Below are 19,322 nucleotides of genomic sequence, written 5' to 3'. Positions count from 1 at the left end.
TCGCTTTGTTGCCTTCGCCCAAAGCTTCTTCGCTCGCCAAGCGTTAGTATTCGCTCCACGCTGAAGGACTTTCGCCTATCCGCCTGCGTGGTGGCCAGCGCTACACGCTAACGTGCCTTTGCGTTTTCCCTCTAGCGCCAAGCTTGGCCGGACCTCGTGGCTGTTGGGCAGCCCACGCTGGTTGGCTGGGCAGAGACCAGAAAAAATACAGGCAGCTCCAAGAGAGATTCAGCAGGCGACCAGCTCCAAGAGAGATTCAGCAGGCAGGAGCCATCAAGGAGAAGAGGGAGGGACCAAAGCTCTGATACCAGTTGATGGGAGAAGGAACCTGAATTAGGGTTTAGAGTTCATTCATGGGAGACATACACAGAGAAGCAAGGGAGAGAGAGAGAGAGAGTTGTGGGGATAAGTCAACTCATCAAGTGAGTGTGTGACTCCCCTATCACACATGTATATTGCACTAGTACACATAGTGCACTTAGTACATTAAAAGTACTAAGTGTACTATGTACTATAACTTATGGGCTTGTACACACTATAAGGGTGGGCATAACGCCTTTACCCCAACACCTAGCAGCTTTGGACGCCAGATTGACACTGGCGGCGCCCTCGAATCATTTTTCCGAGAAAATGAATTTCAGTAAGTATAATGGTAAACTCGATCCCACAACTCTTTATTCATGGTTACATCAGTTTGTAGCTTACTTTGCCGCAGGGTACTTGGAAGGTGAGGCCATTCCTTGGTGGACTCTGTGGGCTCATGCCCACACCAGATTAGGTATGGTAGCTTATGTGTGAGACGAGTTTGTCCGTGACCTTAAGCAGCGGTTTCTACAGCCTCACTACCTTGAGCGACTCGAAGACGAGTTCAGGGAGCGCGTTAGAACGCGCAACCAGTCCTTCAGTTTGCTAATAGAATTTCGACCTTATGTTTGCAGTTAGGCTTATCTGATTCAGACAAGAAAGGGCAGTTTTTGTATGGCCTTGACACGCAAATCCAATGGGAGGTGCGTATGTTCCGGCCAGCCACCTTTGAAGACACACTCTCGCTTGCGCAGAGTGCAGAAATGAAGCATAATGAGCAAGGCCAAGACTTCCGAGGCGGCTTCTCCCAAGGCTACCCGCCTCGGGGGGCAATGGCCAGAACCAAACGAGGTCTTTCCCAGGACAGAGCCTGAGAGCCTCTAGCTCCAAGAACTTGAACAATGCATCTAAGCTTACTCTAGACAAGAAAGCGGAGGCAGGCAGGACAGGTGGCAAGTTGAGTGCTGAGGAGCTTTCTCAGTACAAGGAGGGTAGATGTTTCTTTTGTCATACAAAAGGACATACTTCTCGGGATTGTCCTAAGAAGCCTCGAAAGCCCGCCGCCGCTGCCTCCATAGCTTCCGTGGTGAACTCAGATCCCCCACACAGATCCTAGCGGCTATCCTTGGTTCTTCAAACCGTGATGCTTCAATTGGAGCAATTATTAGCTGGGAGCTCGAAGATAAGCAGAAGGGTGCCCATGACCAGGAGTATGAGCGCAATGAATTGCTGAAGTCCTTTGGCTACATAGGTGGCCAGAGTCGTCATCGTCTTGTTTGACAGCGGCAGCACGGAGGATGTGGTCACGGAACAGGCTGCCAAGCGTGCCCGTTTTGACCTGACTTTAGTGGACAAACAAGTTGAGGGTTTTAGTACAGGCATGACAACGAGCGTCAAGTATGAAGCTCTAGGTGCTAAGTTAGTTATTCAGGGCATAGAATTTGTGCGTGATTTTATGGTTGCCTCTCTTGTAGGAACAGACATAATTTTGGGTATTGAGTGGTTTCACAAGTTTCTTCTAGATGTCAAGTGGGACAAGCACACGTTCCAGATCAATCGGAATGTGTCAAATGCCCCAGTGTGACCATTAAGTGTGAGCCAGGGATTTCGAACTTTCCGCTCATAAGCCACCTGTAGGCTAAGCGAGCAGTCAGGAAAGGCGCACACTGTGCGATGATATACATCCAGACAGCCCAGACGGTGGCCAGTGCTTCCGAGAAGTATTCGGCTCTCCATGAGAAGTTCCAGAAGATTTTTCTTTAGGACAGCCTCCCTCCCCAATCCCTCCCTGTCCAGACCGGAGGACCACAAGATTGACCTCCTCCCAGGCTTGGAACCCCCGAGCAAGTTTCCGTATCGCCTTTCCAAGGCAATGGAATCGGAGTTGGACCGCCAACGCCAGAGTTGTTCCAATTTGGCTTCATCCGTCCCAGCGTGTCGCCATTTGCAGCCCCGATTTTATTTGTCAAGAAGAAAGATGGGTCTTCCCGTTTGTGTGTCGATTATCGTGCACTCAACAAGCTGACTATCAAGAGCAGATTCCCGATGCCTATAATAGATTATATTCTCGAGAGGCTGAATGGAGCAAAGGTGTTCTCAAAACTTGATTTAAAGAGTGGGTACCACCAGGTGCGGATTGTGGAGGGGAACATCTCCAAGACCGCCTTTTGTACGGAACGGGCCCACTATGAATTTGTGGTCATGCCATTTGGCTTGACGAACGCCCTAGCTACATTTAACCGCATGATGATGCATGTTTTTTGGGATTTGATTGGAAAGTGTGTGTTCATATTTCTGGACGACATACTAGTATTTTCAGCTACGGTTGGGCAGCATGACATTGATGTGGAGAAAGTTCTTAACTTGCTGGAAAGCAACGAGCTCTACGTCAATGAAAAGAAGTCGGAATTTTATCTGTTCCAGGTGCATTACTTGGGATACATAATTAGTGCCGAAGGCATTCGACTGGATCCGGCTAAAGTGGCCGAGATTGTCAATTGGGAAATACCTGAGACAGCCTATGACATCAGATCCTTTGTGGGTATATGCCAGGCATACTCCACCCACATAGACAAGTTTTTTGATCTCTCGGCGGATCTCACCGATCTGCTAAAGGGTGTGAAGACAAGAAGGGAAAAGATTCGAATGACTCCATGAGCGTTGGAGGCATTCAAGAACCTCAAGGTGGCTTTATCAGAAGCGCCTTGTTTAGCACTTGCCTCGTGGGACGAACCATTTCAGGTGATCACCGATGCGAGTAACATCGCAATTGGCGGTGTGTTACAACAGAATGGTCATCCAGTAGCTTACATGTCTCGTAGTTTATTGCCCGCAAAAAAAAATTACTGAGTCTATGATCGTGAACTCCTAGTAGTTATACAGGCCTTGAAACATTGGAAACATTTTCTTTATGGCCGTGACTTTGAGGTTCGCACTGACCATTAGGCATTACGCTGGATTCAGACAATGCCAAGTGCACAGTGGAGTGATCGACAACACCGCTGGAGTCGGTCTTTAAGATGCATACCCACATGCCTAGCATAGATTTCTCAGTAAATTCCTCAATGCAAAAGGCTATTTCAAATTGCTTTACGAAAGCAAGTGCCTTGGTAGTATCCAACTTTCCATTATAGCTCTCGAATTTAATGTGCTTGTCCCCTGATTTGAACTCTTTGGCCTTCTTGCCATGACGGGCATCCCGACGCTCTAATACATCCTCCTCCTCGTCATGCCTACGTTGGCGATGATGCCCAGTTCTAGGGCTGATTTCCCGCGTAACACCCTCCACTCTGGATGGAACTCTAGGAGCAGGAGCATACCTAGAAGGTGGAGATACCACCGACAATGCATGAAGATCTTCTGCATCTCTCAAATGGGTTGAAAACCCCTCATCATCTCCTTGGGCTGCATGCCCCCTCAAATCAGTTGCATGGACTGCAAGCCCCCTCAAAACACTTGCTCGGGCTACATGCCCACTTACATCACTTGCTTGGGTTGCATGCCCTCTTACATCACTGGTGCGGTTTGCATGCCCTCCCACAACATCATCGGAATTCCCTTCACGGGATAGCTTGTGAGGCTGCTGTGTGAAGACCCTGATCATCGGAAACAACTTCGCCAGGGCTTTTTAGATAAGCAACAGCCAACTCTCGAGGTTTGTCGATTCCCATCTGTCGGGCAATTGCATCAAAAGTGACCACATCAGTCTTGACATGAGACTTTGATTCTATGACCCTCTGTATATCAGGATCTCTTTGCAAAGCACGGAGCTCTTCAAGCTCATTCATCAAGGCATCAATATCCTGCTGATCCTCAGTCCTGGCAGATAACGGTGGATTGTTACCCGCCAAAGCCCCAACATGATCCCTGTCTCTATCTTCTTCCCGCACGCGGCGAATACGGGTGATAAGAGTCCTCCACAGAATGATCAGACTGGCTGGCCATAATGTATCTTTCAGCTTTTCAAAAAGAAAAGAATTTTCCATGCCCTGGATTCGCTCTCTACCAGTTTCCCAAGTATGATACTGAATAGACTGCAAGGGTGCAACAGTGCCCCTACACTGACAGGAGGGCCATGAAGTCTTTCCGCACGCTCACTGCCGCTTAAACCAAAGGTAACCTCTTTCGAGGTGTGACAATAAGACGAGGGCTACCTCAGAATCCCAACCTTCTCTCACGGATAATGACTCCTTACAGCCATATCCAGCATCATATTAGGCTAGGCAAGGCTATATATAATGAGGGGTGGGGGGGTGCTGATCGGTCAGCCTAAAAGGTGTAGGCCAGTAGCCAAGACAAAAAATCCCAAATAAATCATAAAATACCCATAAAAATACCTTTTTTAGGGCTGGGAAAAATATTGTTTTCTCACAATCACCTCCTCTATAGCCTGACTTCAGTGCCCATTACTCACTTTCCTTCCTTTCTCTCCCACGAATGCCTTTCATACATGCTTCTGATGCTCCTACACTACCTTGAAACCTTCTAGCTTATCTACTTGTTTTTTTTTTCTGGAAACAAGATCCTTCTATTAGGTACCAAAAGAAGCCTCCAAAGGCTAGATACAAATTGCCTCCATGTACGGAGCGAGGACCAAAGAATAGAAAAGGGGGGAAGGATGCACTTCTCCTCTGGGCTAGCCACTCTATGAAGAGAAGGCTATCTCATCCAAGGGGTGGGGGAGGGAATAACCATACAGGTGCTTTGTAGTGCCAAGTGGGCTCACCACCACTATCTGTGAGAAAAGGAACAGGTAACCAGAGCTTCACGAAGGCTTCGCGACGCTTCTGCATACGGTCAAAACCACCCTGAAGTTTCCCCCACTGGCCGTGGAGGGTATGAATGATACCGAGCCAGACGCTCTCGATGGACTCCGCAGGTGGAGTGTTGGTGCCTTCGATGGCTTCGTTGCATCGGGCTCTCTAGATATTCCATGCAGCAATGCTACTACAAATCTCCCATCTTTGGCACGAACCAGGAGTCCAGTGACTAGTAGATGGGGTTGGGAATGGTACTGTCGAAATATGAAGGTGAGAGACCTGAAGGGCTAGCCCCCCACCTTCCTTCTCATAAGCCATGACAGCCTTGGCCTCAGTGGCCTAAGACAGTGCCCCATATGATTGTACGGAAAGAGGCCGTGTCTAGAGTGAAGATGCAGAGAATCCGTTGCCAAACCTGCTGAGCCTTCGGGCAATTCCAAAGACAATGGCACTAAGACTCCTGGGGATGGCCACATCTCGGACATGCTGTTGGTCTGCCGCCAATGGCCAACCACGTGCCAACCGCCAAACTCCTATGTGCCAGCAACCACAAAAAGAGGGTGATCTTCCGAGGTTGAAAACTGACCCAATGTTGCCGAAGTGTCCTCAACCTCAGGCATTTGGATCCTACGGATGTTGTTGCTTTGATGTGCTGGTGTAAGTTGTCTGTTGTCTCTCTAAGCAAGATGTGACCTGTGAGTCTTTCAGACTGAGCCATGCTACATGAGCTTTTGAGCCATGTTCATGAGCCTTTGAGCTAGTTGCGGGGAACATGTGGTGTTTCTTTGCTAGTATTGGAGGACAGGGACTATTGAGGGCCATCCTAGCATCTCCAACTTCACATCCGAGGGGGGGTTTAGAGCTTTAGTTTGTGAGAACACTCCCTATGAGTGTGTGTGTGTGAACACCTCTTAAAGGTGAATGTGTGCAATTGTGAAGAAGTGCTTATTATAACCACTTATGTGTGTGTGTGTGTAAGAAGTTGTCACATGCACTCTGCACTAGTGTGCATGGTGAGAAGACGGCTCATCATCAGTGCATCATTGTACAGCAATTGGATCCTTTAGGATATAAAAATGTTGTATGCCGTGGTCCCATTGTAATCCTCAGTTCAGGATATGTCAGGCACAAGCTACGTAGGTCATTCCTCAGCCTTAGAGTGTCAGTTAGTCAGTCAAGTCTCTTAATCCACTTGAAGAGAATCATTCGTGCATGTAGAGTCAGTAGAAGCCTTAGGGTTTGCATCTGGCTTCTCATACAAGCAAGAAGTTTTTTTGTTGGACTGTCTTTAGAAACAGGCCGATTGTCCACGGCTTACTAAAAATAGGAGAAAATGATAAAAGCCCATAAAATAGGCAAACCCCATAAATACATTGAGATGCACAATTCTAACACATGTTACATTGGTATCAGATTTAGCTTGTCCACACACACCACATCCTAGCGTGAGCATCCTTGGATGGTCAAACTTCGCTCCAGCACGACCATTGACTTCAGGAAAATGTGGAGAGTACACATCAGTAGGAAGATGTCTCCCTGGAAGGAGACCATGCTCTTCCACCAACAGCAGATACCATAGCTCTACTCCGAGCACAAAATCAACTTCTTCTGGAGCGTCTCCAACTCTTGGAGGCTATGTCAACAAAACCCACTCCACCAGCTACTCTCGACTTCATCTCTCTTTTCTTTCAGATGGAACAACAAAGATGAGAGGATGAGGCTAGATGGTGGGAAGAAAAAGCTGAAGAAGCCGCCAAAAAACAACAAGAAAAAGCAGATAGATGGGACTATGAGGAAGCTCAATGCAGGCTTGAAGAAGACCGGCGTCAAGCTGACCTCACAGCTCAGGAGCACCAACAAGAGCTCGATCGAGAGAAAATGATACTCGAACACAAGCAGGAAAAGGAGGCCATTCATCTGCAATTTCAACACACCCTCTCTTCAGTTTCTCCACCCATAGGTGCCACCAGCCATACCCCCGCGACATCAACGACCGTCATTAGAACTTAACCAAATTCTAGTAAGTATGATTGTAAGTGTGATCATTTAGCTATCAATCAATTTATTCATCAGTTTAATGCATATTTTTCTTTGGCAAAGCTAACAAATCCTCAAGATAAAGTCCACGTAGCGGCTCCCCACCTTATGGGTAAGGCACTCACTTGGTGGTAGCATTGGTCTACTTTACATACAAACCAGACCACAGGTGTGAGCTTTTCGTTGGGATATCTTCGTCCATGACCTAAAGACCAAATTTCTCCCTCCCCAGTCTTTGACCAACTTGGGAGATGAGTTCTATGGACTCAAACAGAACGGGTCATCCATGCTTCAGTTTTTGAGAAAAGGTTATCACTTCAGCACAACAGTTAGGGTTATTTGAGCGGGCCAAGATGGGTCAATTCATTTGTGGATTGGATCCTAACATTTGGTTCACAGTTTGCAACTTTGAACCTAACACATATGACTGGGCTTTGACTCTCGCTCAAAATGAAGAAATGAGGATGAACGAAGGAAAACCAAAACAACCGCAGTCTAGTACCAAAACCCAGCCACGAAAGGGTATTTCGTCTTCTAAAGACGCTAAGACAGACAACAGTTCTAGCTCTATTTTAGGGAGTAAGGAATCCAAGCCTAAGAAAACCCCTCAGGAAAGGCTAAAGCAGGCATCATTGGAGGCTATCTACCTCCAGAGGAGCAAAGGAAGTACTAGTCAGAAAACCGATGTTTTTACTGTTATACCATTGGGCATGGTAAGGATTGTCAGAAATGGCAAGTGGAGCAAGCCTCCAAAGAGCCTTTTGCCACAGTTGCCAGAGTATCTTCCGCTCCTCGAGAACCGCCTGCTACCGCAAATGCAGTTCAGCTCTTACCTTCTATGCATCCCATGTCATCCATGGTGTTTGATGCTAAGTAGGAGGGTGAGGTTGCAGTCCCATCAAAAAGCCTGATCTGACCTTATGGCTCTGCCAAGGGTCGTCAGTTTATAGTCTTATTTGCATGGTAACAAGCAACGGCCGTTTCCCTGCTCGGAAACGCGGAAACACCGTTTCTCGAGAGTCACCGTTTTCGTTTCTCTGTTTCCTAGTCTGCAATAAAAAATCACCCATTGATTTGTCTCATCTAGTGCTTGCTTAGTGATTTTCTACAAATTTTGCTCACTATTTATTTCAAATTATGATGGTGTGCTCCTCAAACCTTTCCCTAGTTATTAATTTTCTCATTATTTTTATATTATGTATCATACATCCACCGTTTCCTAGCTGTTTCTGTTTCCTAGTTTTGGGCCGTTGCCGTTGCCGTTGCCGTTGCATGTAACTGTGCTTATTTGACATGGGCAGTATCTCAAAAGGCACAGCAGTTTCCTTTTTAGGTTCAAAAGGTCTCATTTCAGCGCGATTTCATTGTATCGCCGCTTTTGGGGTGTGACATGATCTTAGGAATCTAGTGGTTTCGCCATAATGAACCCATTCCCAATTAGGGGCAGGACACTTTTACTATCTGTAAAGGTTTGCTTGAGCCTGTCATGATTCGTGGGGATAGGAGCATTCTTGGCATACCTATGATTTCTTATCTTCAGGCCTGATGAGCTATCCGCAAGGGAGCGGAAGGAGCATTGAGTTATCTTCATGCTCAAACAGCTTCTATCTCATTGATAACAACTGTCTCATCTTCTTCTTCAGTCCCTCAATTAGTAGATCTCCTTTCTCATTCAGATATTTTGCTTACGGACGATCTTCCACCTAGTCTCCCCCCCTCTCGTCTCGAGGATCATCATATCGATTTGGTCCTTGGGATAGAACCTCCTAGCAAGTTGCCCTATTGTCTTTCCAAGACTTTCAAGGGCAAGCTAGAAAAGCAGTTAGTGATCACAACACTCAAACATTTGAAGCCTATTCTTAATGGATGAGTTTTCACATTTAAAACAGACCACCAAGCACTTTAGTGGCTCTCAACGATGCCAAGTGCCTAGTGGAGTGATTGGCAGGCCAGAAGGAGTCAGATCTTCCAACAATTTGGCGAAATGATCAAGTACATCCCTGGTTAGCATAACCCCGTGGCAGATGCTCTTAGTGGAAAGACTAGCATCCAGCCCATGCAGGATTCCCATTCTCAAAATCTATGGAAGAGACTTGGATAGCGTGAATGATGAGCATGTCAATTCCGCAGAGTCTGGTACTCGATACAGTTTCGCCCCTGATTTTGAGTCTGGCCATTATTCAGTTCATAGACATGCAAATAAGTCTAGACGAGATGTCCACTTCAAGGAAGGGGATTGGGTCTATTTGCACATAATGAAACAGAGATTGAAACAAGTGGGCAAACGTTGTTCCAAGCTTTCTTTCAGTAGTTTTGGATCTTTTCCTATAGTTAAGAAGCTAAGTGATGTCTCTATGAAGTTGAAGTTGCCTAACAGACCTACCTCCAAGCTAAGTAGGAATGTCACATGCACTGTGCACTGTAGTGCATGGTGACAAGATGGCTCATCATCAGTGTATCATTGTATAGCAGTAGGACCCTTTAGGATATGAAAGTGTTGTATGCCGTGGCCCCATTGTAATCCTCAGTCTAGGATATGTTAGGCATGAGCTACGTAGGTTATTTCTGTGAGTCAATCAGTCAAGTCCCTTAACCCACTTGAAGAGAATCATTCATGCATGTAGAGTCAGTAGAAGCCTTAGGGCTTGCATCAGATCATGGTTTGCATTTGCATAGCATTCATCCCCATGTGCATGTAAACCATTGCAGAAGTCTTAGAACTTTATTCAACATTATTAGCATTATTCAGCATTTTTATCATATTAGTCAGCATATAACACATTATTACAAGTGGTGTAGCATTTAATACGCAGTCGGCCAGCTCCATAGCCAGCCGACCAGCCATATACTCCATATAAATACCATCGCTTTGCATCTCATCAATCATCTCAGCATTCAAGCATCAACGATTCAGCATTGAGCCCTTTGGATCATCATCGCTTGAAGCATAGAAGCATTCAGCAGCATAAAACACATCATCAACAATCAGCCAAGGAAGAAGCACTTCAGTCCCTTGCGTTTCTCAGCCTACAGAAGATTTCAGCATACGCATACATCATTGTTTGCTCCATGCTTCCGGGTGAAGGTAAATGCAGCATATTCATGCATTCATCTTGCATATTCACAGCCTAGAACAGTCCCAAAAACAGCCCATCTCTCAGCCACAGTTTGCAGCCTTCCTACAGCCCCTTGGAAGAGTGCATTGGCCTTGAGATTGGACATCATTGGTGCTTCTACAGCCGTGTACAGCCAGCCCAATTCTTGGTCTTCCAAAGGTCTTGCGTTTGGCTTATCTACAGTCCCAAGTCAGTCATTCTCTTCAAAGTAATAAAGCAAATACTCCTGGGTAATTTGGGACCCAATAAGGTGTATAGGTCTCTATCTCTCTCTCTCATCTCTTAAAGTGCGAAGTGATAAAGTGGATTGCTAAAGACTCACGAAACTCAAGATAAAGAAGGCAGTGTGAGACTTTGTGTGAGAGGATTCTACATCTACGCATAATTCCGCTGCAAGTTACAACAGTGATGTCATTGCTATAGCCAAGTGTCACTACCCCAATGAGTAGAATATTGAGAAAGATAAGGCATTCTGCCTATAAAAGCATTGTACCTTATGAAGTTCAAAATATACAGCAATCATCAGCTTTCAGTTTGTTACATTGCACACTCCCTGTCGCTTCTGCACATACACCATGGAGTTCCATCATCCTCCATAGTAGCTGGTCTGCTAACCCTAGGCAACAGAGGGATGTTTTGTGTGAAGCTTGGATTTAAATTTTGATAATATTGCGTTATGTTGCTGGTGATAGATGATATGACTTTGTATTATGACGGCATGTGTGCTGCATTAGTGATAATATTTCCTATGACTCCAATGTGCGGTTAGTCTCATGATAATTTCACAGCTTGTTTCAGGTCAAAGAATATCATCCCGATGTTTACAAGGGTCAAGAGGATGCAGTTCTAATAACACAGAGGTTAATAGAAGCCTATGAGGTTTGAAAGCAACGAGCCTTTTTCTTGCATTCTCTAATTTTCTGAATACAAATTCTTTTGTTCTACTCGAGCCATCACTCACTTGAGCTACACTCTTCTTTTTTGTTTTTTTTTGAGCCAGGGATTGACTTCATAGCTATTAGTTCAGCTTAATTTAGGCGTTGTTTCTTACAATCAAGTGCGGAAGGCCTGTCCAAGGGCCAGCTCATAAAAGGAAGAATTCTACCATAAATGCTGGTCATGATGCACTTTGAAAGGCTGACCAGCTCTAGGAAGAGGACTTTTGGCTGCTCAGACAGCCCCCTTTGTGCATTCATTACATCAGCTTCTATTGCAGCCCTTAAACACACAGCACTGCAGCCAGACTTACACCAGATTTAGCCCAAAATGCGGCAGACAAGATTCCAGTGCCTTCACTAGATCATAGCAACATGGAGGAGGAGAAATTGAATCTTTTGCATGCTGTCTGGCCTAAATAGCACCAATAGAGCTCCTTCATTAACTTTTGTAATGTTTTTTCAATTAAACAAAAACTTGGAAATGTGTTTCTCTCAAGTCTTTTCTTAGGTCTCGTTAAGTACCTTTGTGGAAGCTTAATGTGATGTTTTCGGAAGCAAAAAAAACACTGAATACAGATTTACACACTTAGTGATGGCCCGAGGGCCGGAAGATAGCCATTTGTTCTCACCCCTTTGCAGAGTGTTTTCTTTATTGATATGAGAAAAAAAATTCGAAAGTCAAAGGCTGAAATTGAACCTCGTGCTCTCTATGGCAAACAGGTCAGAGTGGGGAAATTGACTGCATACTTCTTCGAGATGCAGACATGGCTGAAGATGAAGACCCTGCAGACCTGCAGAATGTTTGTTGGTTCTGAACACCTTTTGGATGTAAAATCTATTGGAAGGGGGATCCAACAAACATTCTGCAGACCTGCATAATGTTTGTTGGTTCTGAACACCTTTTGGATGTTAAAATCTATTGGAAGGGAAACAACAAGATTTTGACATAGAACAAGATTCAACAAAAGAGAAAGACAACGGTCGTTGGAAGAGCTGCGCTCCCTCCCCTCCTGATCCACGTCGCTGCCGGCGTCTCCCTGTCTTAGCTCCTCCGCCTGCCCCCCCCCCCCCCCCCCTTCGCCTACTGCATAGCCCTTCGCTCTTCTCCCCCTGTTCTGTGGCGCCCCTGCCCTGCCCGACTGCAGCCCCCCTCTTTTCTGCCCCTGCCCACCTGCGTCCCCCCCTTTTCTGCCTCTTCCTTCTGCACGCACCCCCCCCTGCTTTCTTTCTGTGCCCGTTTTTTTTCTTCGTTTTTCTTTTTCGTTCTTTTTCTTTTTTCTTTTTTTCTTTTTCTTTCTTTCTTTCTTCTTTTTTCTTTTTTTCGTTCTTTTTTCTTTCTTTCGTTTTTCTTTTTCTTTTTCTTTCTTTTTTCTTTTTTTTTTTGTTTCTTTGTTTCTTTGTTTCTTTTTCTCTTTTTCTTTTTTCTTTTTCTTTGTTTCTTTGTTTCTTTGTTTCTTTGTTTCTTTTTCTTTCTTCCTTCCTTCTACCTTCTTTTTTTCTTTTTTCTTTTTTCTTTTTCTTTGTTTCTTTCTTCTTTTTTCTTTCTTTCTTTCTTCTTCTTCCGTTTCCCCCCCGCCCCCGCCCTGCCCCTTCCTTTCCTTTCTTCGCCGCCATCTCTAGCCCTTCCTTGTTCCTCCGGCAGTGCCCTTAGGTTATGGGCATTTCTTCATTTTCTTGGCAAGTTTCAGCCTCTTTTGGTCTTTGCCCCCCAGGAGGACTCCATGGCAGCCGCTCCGTTTCCCCTGACCGAGGCCGCCGTTACCTGCCTTTCGTTTTCCGAAGCGGATCTGCAGCTTCTCGCTATGACTGTCGCATCCCTAGAGGCCTCCACTCTGGTATGCAAGATTGTCGGTAGCCGCCCCGTGCGTGGCCAACTCAGAGATCTTCTTTAGGCTAGCCTTCTAGGTACGCCAGCGAACATCATAGATAGTCATCCTTTGGGGCGCGACTACTACCAGGTTGAGTTCGACTCACCAGCGGCGTCTAATCTTGTCATGGAGCTGAGCCACGTTGCATTGCATACGGCCCATGCCTTCTTTGCACAGTGGCAGTGTGGCTTTGACCCGGCTGCGACCCATTAGCTGGAGTTTCAGGCTTTCCCGTGACAATCTGCTTTCTAGGCCTCCGGAAGGAATACCTTCCTCTTCTCCCAGTGATTGGTGGTGCCATCGGGAGAGTGATGGAATCCCTCTGCACCGCTCCCTCGGCCCTCGCACGAGCAGCCGGGATTCCATCTCTCCACATCTGTGTTGCCTCACCGGATTTTGTGCCTCACATGATATCTATTCCTAGTATTCGAGGCGACGCCATTATGCAGCGAGTGGAGTCTTCCAGGCTAATCGGTTTCATCATATGCTGGTGCTACATGGACACACATTGTCATTTGGGGTGCGATGTGTGATTGGACAGATCCGCACCATCGGTTGAGAGTGGAGACAACCAGATATGGATTGGGTGCAGTTGCGCTAGAGGACAGGATATGCGAGCTTTGTCATACAGAGGCTGAAACTGGCCTCTGGTAGAAACCAAAGTGCGGTAGACTAGCAGTCACCCAAACTAGTTGTAATCCAGCAAATAAAACAAATATTTGGGAGCTAGAGTGCTCTAACACGAGAAGAAGAATGACACCTGTTGGCCCCAAAGCTTGGCGCCCCTTTTGGTATTTCTTTATTCAAATTCAATGGAAAAGTTTAATTGAGTACATCATGGCCATTCATGGCTTGTATGTTTGCATGTCCAATCTGCCAATCCTCTGGACCTCTTAGCATAGAGGTTACACACAGCTTTGTGTCCCAAAAACAAGACACTGTTATCTCCTCTAATCTGCCAAGACAGTGCATCCATGAGGCCTTGAATATGCATCTAAATGGCCCATGCACATAGCCACAAACTCAGCCATGAAACAGTCCACAAACTCTTCCAAATCAGTCCAAAAACTTGCCCTGTTTCCACCCTTCAAACTGCCAAACCCTTCCTCTCACAAAGGGCCAAAGAAACAACTCCGAAATAGTCACGAGCCAGTGAAAAGAGAGACTCAGTTTTACACTTCCTGCAGTCCCACCTGCTCACAAAGAGAGAGAAACTTACAGTCCTTGTGTCACTTTTCACAAGAGAGAGAAGGCATGAGAGAAGCTCTGTTCTGTCCTGCCCTCCTGTCTTGCAGCCACCAGCAGTCCAACACCTGTTTCCACGTGAGAGAGAGAGAAACTCGTGGGTGAACCTGCTGTCCAGCCCTGCACTCCCTCCTGCAGTCCACTTCTCTGTGTCCAGCTCTGCCAGCGTGATGCACAATAATATGCCTGTGCGCGTGTGTGTACTGCAACGCAGCCTGACAGCCAGCCTCTTGCCAAAAGCGAGAGAGAGAGAGAGATTTGGTCTGCACCTGTATGTACAGCAGCACAGCCCACCGGCCAGCCCTCCAAAAAACAAGAGTGAGAGAGAGATTCAGCTGTGCCTGTGTGTGTTCCAGCGCAGCCTGCCAGCCAGCCTTCCAAAAAGCAAGAGAGAGAGATAGCGTGCTGGCCCGACTCCCTCCAAAAGAAGTGTAGTCCCCCAAATTAGCCTAGGGGCCATGATGCTCCAAGAAAAAAGGGAATGTTCTTTTATTTTTATAAAGGTTATAAACCTTAGTTCCCTTTTGTGATTTGTCCCCTCCACACATGGGGTTATAAACCTTAGTTCCCTTTTGTCCCCAAGTATGAACCTTAAACATATATCACGCTCACTGACCACCATGCTCACACTTATGCTGCACAAATTCATAGGGTCATGACATACCCCCCTCTTGAAAAATGGCAAGCGTCCTCCATTGCATTCTGGTGATACAGCAAGACATCCAAAGCGGAACCACACTGATAACAAAGGCTGCCCAATACAGTAAAGATATCAGCCATGTGATCCAACTAAAAGTGAAAAGTACAATATGGCAAAAGATCAATGTCCCAATACAGTAAAGATATCAGCCATGTGATCCAACTAAAAGTGAAAAGTACAATATGGCAAAAGATCAATGTCCCAATCTCTCTGAGCCATGTATATGTAGCAACATTCATTGCAAAGCAATGGTGTAGTAAAAGTCCAAGTTGTATACCCAACTGTGAACCATACACAACCACAACATCCAATGTGACTAGTACATGAGCTTACAGTGCTTCCAGGCACATTTCCAGGAGCCCAGGACAAAGGGCTAGCTTTTTGACACCCTCGTCACACCAGCCTTGATGTATGGAGTAGCCTTTTGGGGGCCAGATTTATCCGATGAGGATTGGCAGCAAGTTGAGAGGCCCCAGGTCATGATGTTCTCCCGTATGATCCGCAACAAACCATCAGTCCCACACTAGATTATCCAGGCAAGGTTTGTTGCAGCCCCGATGGTAGTGGATGCACTCTTCCAGACAGGCACATACCTCCATCGCATTAGTCACATGGATCCCCACAGGTACGCGAGGCTTGCCCTGGAGTCCTCAAGAGAGCTAGCACTTGAGGGCCACTCTGGAGTATGGTATGCACTAGTTTCCACTTGGTTCTCAATATATGGGCTCCGCATGGACCGCCTACCCCCCCTTCAGTATAGTTTGGACTCCCCTTTTCTCCGGCTCTCTCATGAGGATATCAACCGGGTTATCCGGTTAGATCTTCTGAGCCTCTACACCCATTGCACATAGATCACACCTCCGAAGCTCCCCACGAAGATGCACTTCTATAGAGATCACCTCCTCACTCTCACTGAGGATGGGTTCATCCAGCAGCTGGGCTACTTGAGTGTTCACATGTCCCATGCCGTGCGGATTGTGATTGGCCAGATATGGGTTTCATCCCACCGCCTCAGAGTGTAGACAGGTAGAGTTGAGTGCATCTTCAGAGCCAGGAGCTCACAGCACGGAGACCGAGAGAGGAGAGGATCTGCCGATTACGCCACACAGAGGTTGAGACGGAGGAGCATTACATATGCCGCTGCCCAGTATACTATGAGATCCGCGGGAGGTTTCACGGTCTATTTCATGAGGGATTTGGTCCACTCTCCAGGATCATTGACTTCGAGGACCAACGTTGCCTAGGAGGCTAGGCCTCTTCTTGCTTGAGCTCCACAGACATAGGGACACCTTCTCTAGAGAGCTTTGTCCCCAGCCACCCCGCCCCTGTCCCTCACCAGCCAACCATCACCAGTTTCTTCCAGACCCAGGAGGTGGAGGACACCGATATCGTGGATCTTGTGGACCCTCCACGAGATGCTCCGGACCTACCTCGCCCGAGAGGAGTTACCTCGGACCAAGCCTCCGCACTCCAGCGTGCCCGACGGCCCCAGCCCCCCGGCCATCAGCCACGATCGCCTCATCAGCTCTAGATCCAAGACATGCTCCATCGCCATCAAGCTACCTTTCCACGTGACATAGCCGAGGGAGACCTCTCGGCCATACTCATTAGCCCCATGCTTGATATTTTGGAGAGTGGTATATCATCTACTCGGAGCTGATGCTGCTCTCATGTTTCGATGTTCTTAGTATTTCATGGACAGTTTTGTATCACCCCAGTGAGATAGCTATGTTTATGTTTTCTTTTTGTTTTATTTTCCATTCCATGATGAGATATGCCATGGACATTATTGTATCACTTTGGTCTCATAGGCCCATTGGGTCTTTTTAGTAGACGCTGAATATATCTTTCTTTCTTTCTTTCTCTCTCTTTCCCTTGTACACCATGGTCATGGCTTGAGATTCCATATCATCTCTCTACTTGCACTCTCTCTAGTGCCTGGAAATTGAATCATCTTGAGAAGTTTGTAATCTCATGTCAAAAGTTGCTTCCGTAGTATTCATGTGGAAATCTCTAAATTAATCTCAACATTTTTCTGACAGCTATTGTCAAAGCGAGTGGGTCAAGGCGCTTCCAAGAGGTATTGTGTCACTAGGGTTTATAATGGGAAGTGTCTTGTCTTTGCAAGAGGATCTTGATGTGACTATAATATTGAGATCAAAGACCTTGATTTTGCAGGAAGAGTGTGGATCCTTTTGAGGATCCCGAATGTGAGGCACAGGAGGTTTTCGTTTATGAACTGAACTGCATTGGTAGAGGTAATTATGTTTCCACTTCTGATTATTTTGATGAAGTTTGAGGATTGCACCATGGTGTGGGCAGCATGTTTTTGAGGAGCTGTCTGTATGGTGGCAGTTTAACAGGCATACTTTTTGTTGTAGGGTGTCCTTATTCGTGTGTGGAAAGGGCCCCGGCAGTTTTTAGATTTGCACGAGACACTGGGTGTGCAAGGGCTGTGGCACAAGGTGAGAACCATGCTTTCAAATTCAATTTAAATCTCTTCACAGCATAATTGAAGATGTGACTAGATCTTGTCATGGAACTTTACTCTTGGAAATGGCTTTGTGGTGTCTAGGTCGTCCAGATGATTATGGAGTACAGCTTGCTGTTGGCCAATGTCCACGAAATTGCATCTACTATGTCACTCCACTCCAACGAGAAACACTAGAACGTGTTTTTGAAAGGTTTGTTTTTTCCTTTATTTTTTGTGGAAGTACATGGGCGGTTAGAGTCACTCTTTCAGTTGGGGATCTGTACATAGATTAATGTTTAGTATTAATTGAGTACAAGTAAGTCTAGTAATGGTGCTGAAAGGTGATGTTTATGTTATTTAATGTGTAGGGCCTTGGAAGGCACTGTTCACTCTGATGAAACTGCTCTCTTGGAAAGCCTACTTGCTCGTGCTAAGTTCGAGAACGGGAGGTACACCCCCTCAAAAAGAGAGGCAAAAACATCTACAAAGTGGGTCGATTGGTATTGACTTGTATCTGAATTGTAAGTTTATGTATACAATATACGCAACTTTGGGGAACAGAAAATATTATTTCAATCTCTGTATTTTTGCTTACCCCAATAAGAGGGGTCTTTATCTTGTAAGGTTTGTTTATTTTGTCGCCCAGCTCTTGCCTGAGTGGTGAGCTCAATACTCATCCTACCCAAGAGGTTGTGAGTTTGAACCCTTACACCTCTTGAAAGAAATAATTGTTTATTTTGAGGAATACAGGTCTTAAATTTCAAATTGTGTAATTCTGAATCATTATAAAATGAAAATTGTGTTCGTCACATGCATAGGCGGTTTGGTCTTCCCACCTAAAGACATTACAACTCGTGGCTGCAAAAAGCAACCAATGTGGGCATGCGGGGATTTGAACTCATCAGGACCTCCCCTCCCCAAGTTCCTTCCAAGTCCACACTGCTGGGCTACTTGCCAGTTGGCCTATTAGTGTTATTGTTGTTAGCCATTGTAATTTGTGAGTCCTAATCGATAAAAGGGACAGAATTCCAGAGTGACGAGTGACAGGGTGATTTATGGATGCACACAGGGATGTATTAAGGCCTGAGGGGTTTTCCCATGAGAGCGACAGGTTTGGAATTGAAGGAGCAATGTTTGGGCAGCATAGAATGGGAAATCTTGTACAACAAAGATGTGGACTGGAGTCTCATGGATAGCTAATTTGAATTCTCAACCACCTATGGACATCCTGATTTCCAAACAGCCCTAATCAGTCACCCAGTCACTGGCAAGGGGCCGGGCATGTGAAAAGGACAAAAATGGGTAAATAAGGATTTTTTCTTGTTGTCCTTGTCCTATTGTAGGCTGACCTGGCTTAGTTGCAGTAGGGGTGGAAAATCACCTAGAGAAGGGGCCCCATTGCTCCAAGCTCCTGATATGGGCATTCACTCTTCTCCGCTGCCTGCAACCCCCTTCCAGCAGTTTTCTACAGCCAGGAGGTGTCCAGAACCAGTCCTAAACTTAGAAAATCACCAGCAAGTTCTTCAGGGGCTTCATCTTCCGTGTGTCTTGCTTAATATTATCAAGAGGGAAAGATTATTCAATATTTGTAGGCGGAGTCAAATTATGATCTCTCACCTCTTCCTTCTTGCCCCCATTTTGGGTACATACTTGGTATGCACACGATGATGCCATTCATTAGTTGGTACTTAGTGTGATGACAATGTCATTTATTAGTAGGTACTTGGCATAGGTGGTAGTATTTCAAAGGCGACCTTGGCATAGGTGGACCCAAAGTTTTGTGAGATCTCTGTCCCAAATGGGGACATCAGTATTGAGGAGGTTGTCCTTCCCAATTGAGAGTATCACCTACTGAGCTCTGCTCAAGAGAATGGTGCCAGAA

At 46.1% G+C, this 19,322-nt stretch overlaps 1 protein-coding gene across 1 annotated transcript in view; it reads left to right on the top strand.

Moving 5' to 3' along the window:
• The window catches only part of LOC147627217 (Chaperone DnaJ-domain superfamily protein), a 69,939-nt gene extending 51,734 nt beyond the window's left edge, over positions 1-18,205 (top strand). Inside the window, exons 2-7 of the mRNA XM_086815887.1 lie at positions 11,015-11,095; positions 17,010-17,047; positions 17,146-17,225; positions 17,349-17,432; positions 17,543-17,651; positions 17,809-18,205. Coding sequence (XP_086672013.1) covers positions 11,015-11,095; positions 17,010-17,047; positions 17,146-17,225; positions 17,349-17,432; positions 17,543-17,651; positions 17,809-17,947 — 531 coding nt within the window. The 3' untranslated portion in view covers positions 17,948-18,205. The remainder of the gene's footprint in view (positions 1-11,014; positions 11,096-17,009; positions 17,048-17,145; positions 17,226-17,348; positions 17,433-17,542; positions 17,652-17,808) is intronic.
• Positions 18,206-19,322: the final 1,117 nt, after the last annotated feature.

The sequence above is a fragment of the Cibotium barometz genome, chromosome 21 (assembly GCF_041138505.1).
Source record: "Cibotium barometz isolate CiBa-2024 chromosome 21, ASM4113850v1, whole genome shotgun sequence".
NCBI lineage: Eukaryota > Viridiplantae > Streptophyta > Polypodiopsida > Cyatheales > Cibotiaceae > Cibotium > Cibotium barometz.
Note: the sequence above shows the minus strand (reverse complement) of the source record. Positions and strands in the feature narration are given on the sequence as shown.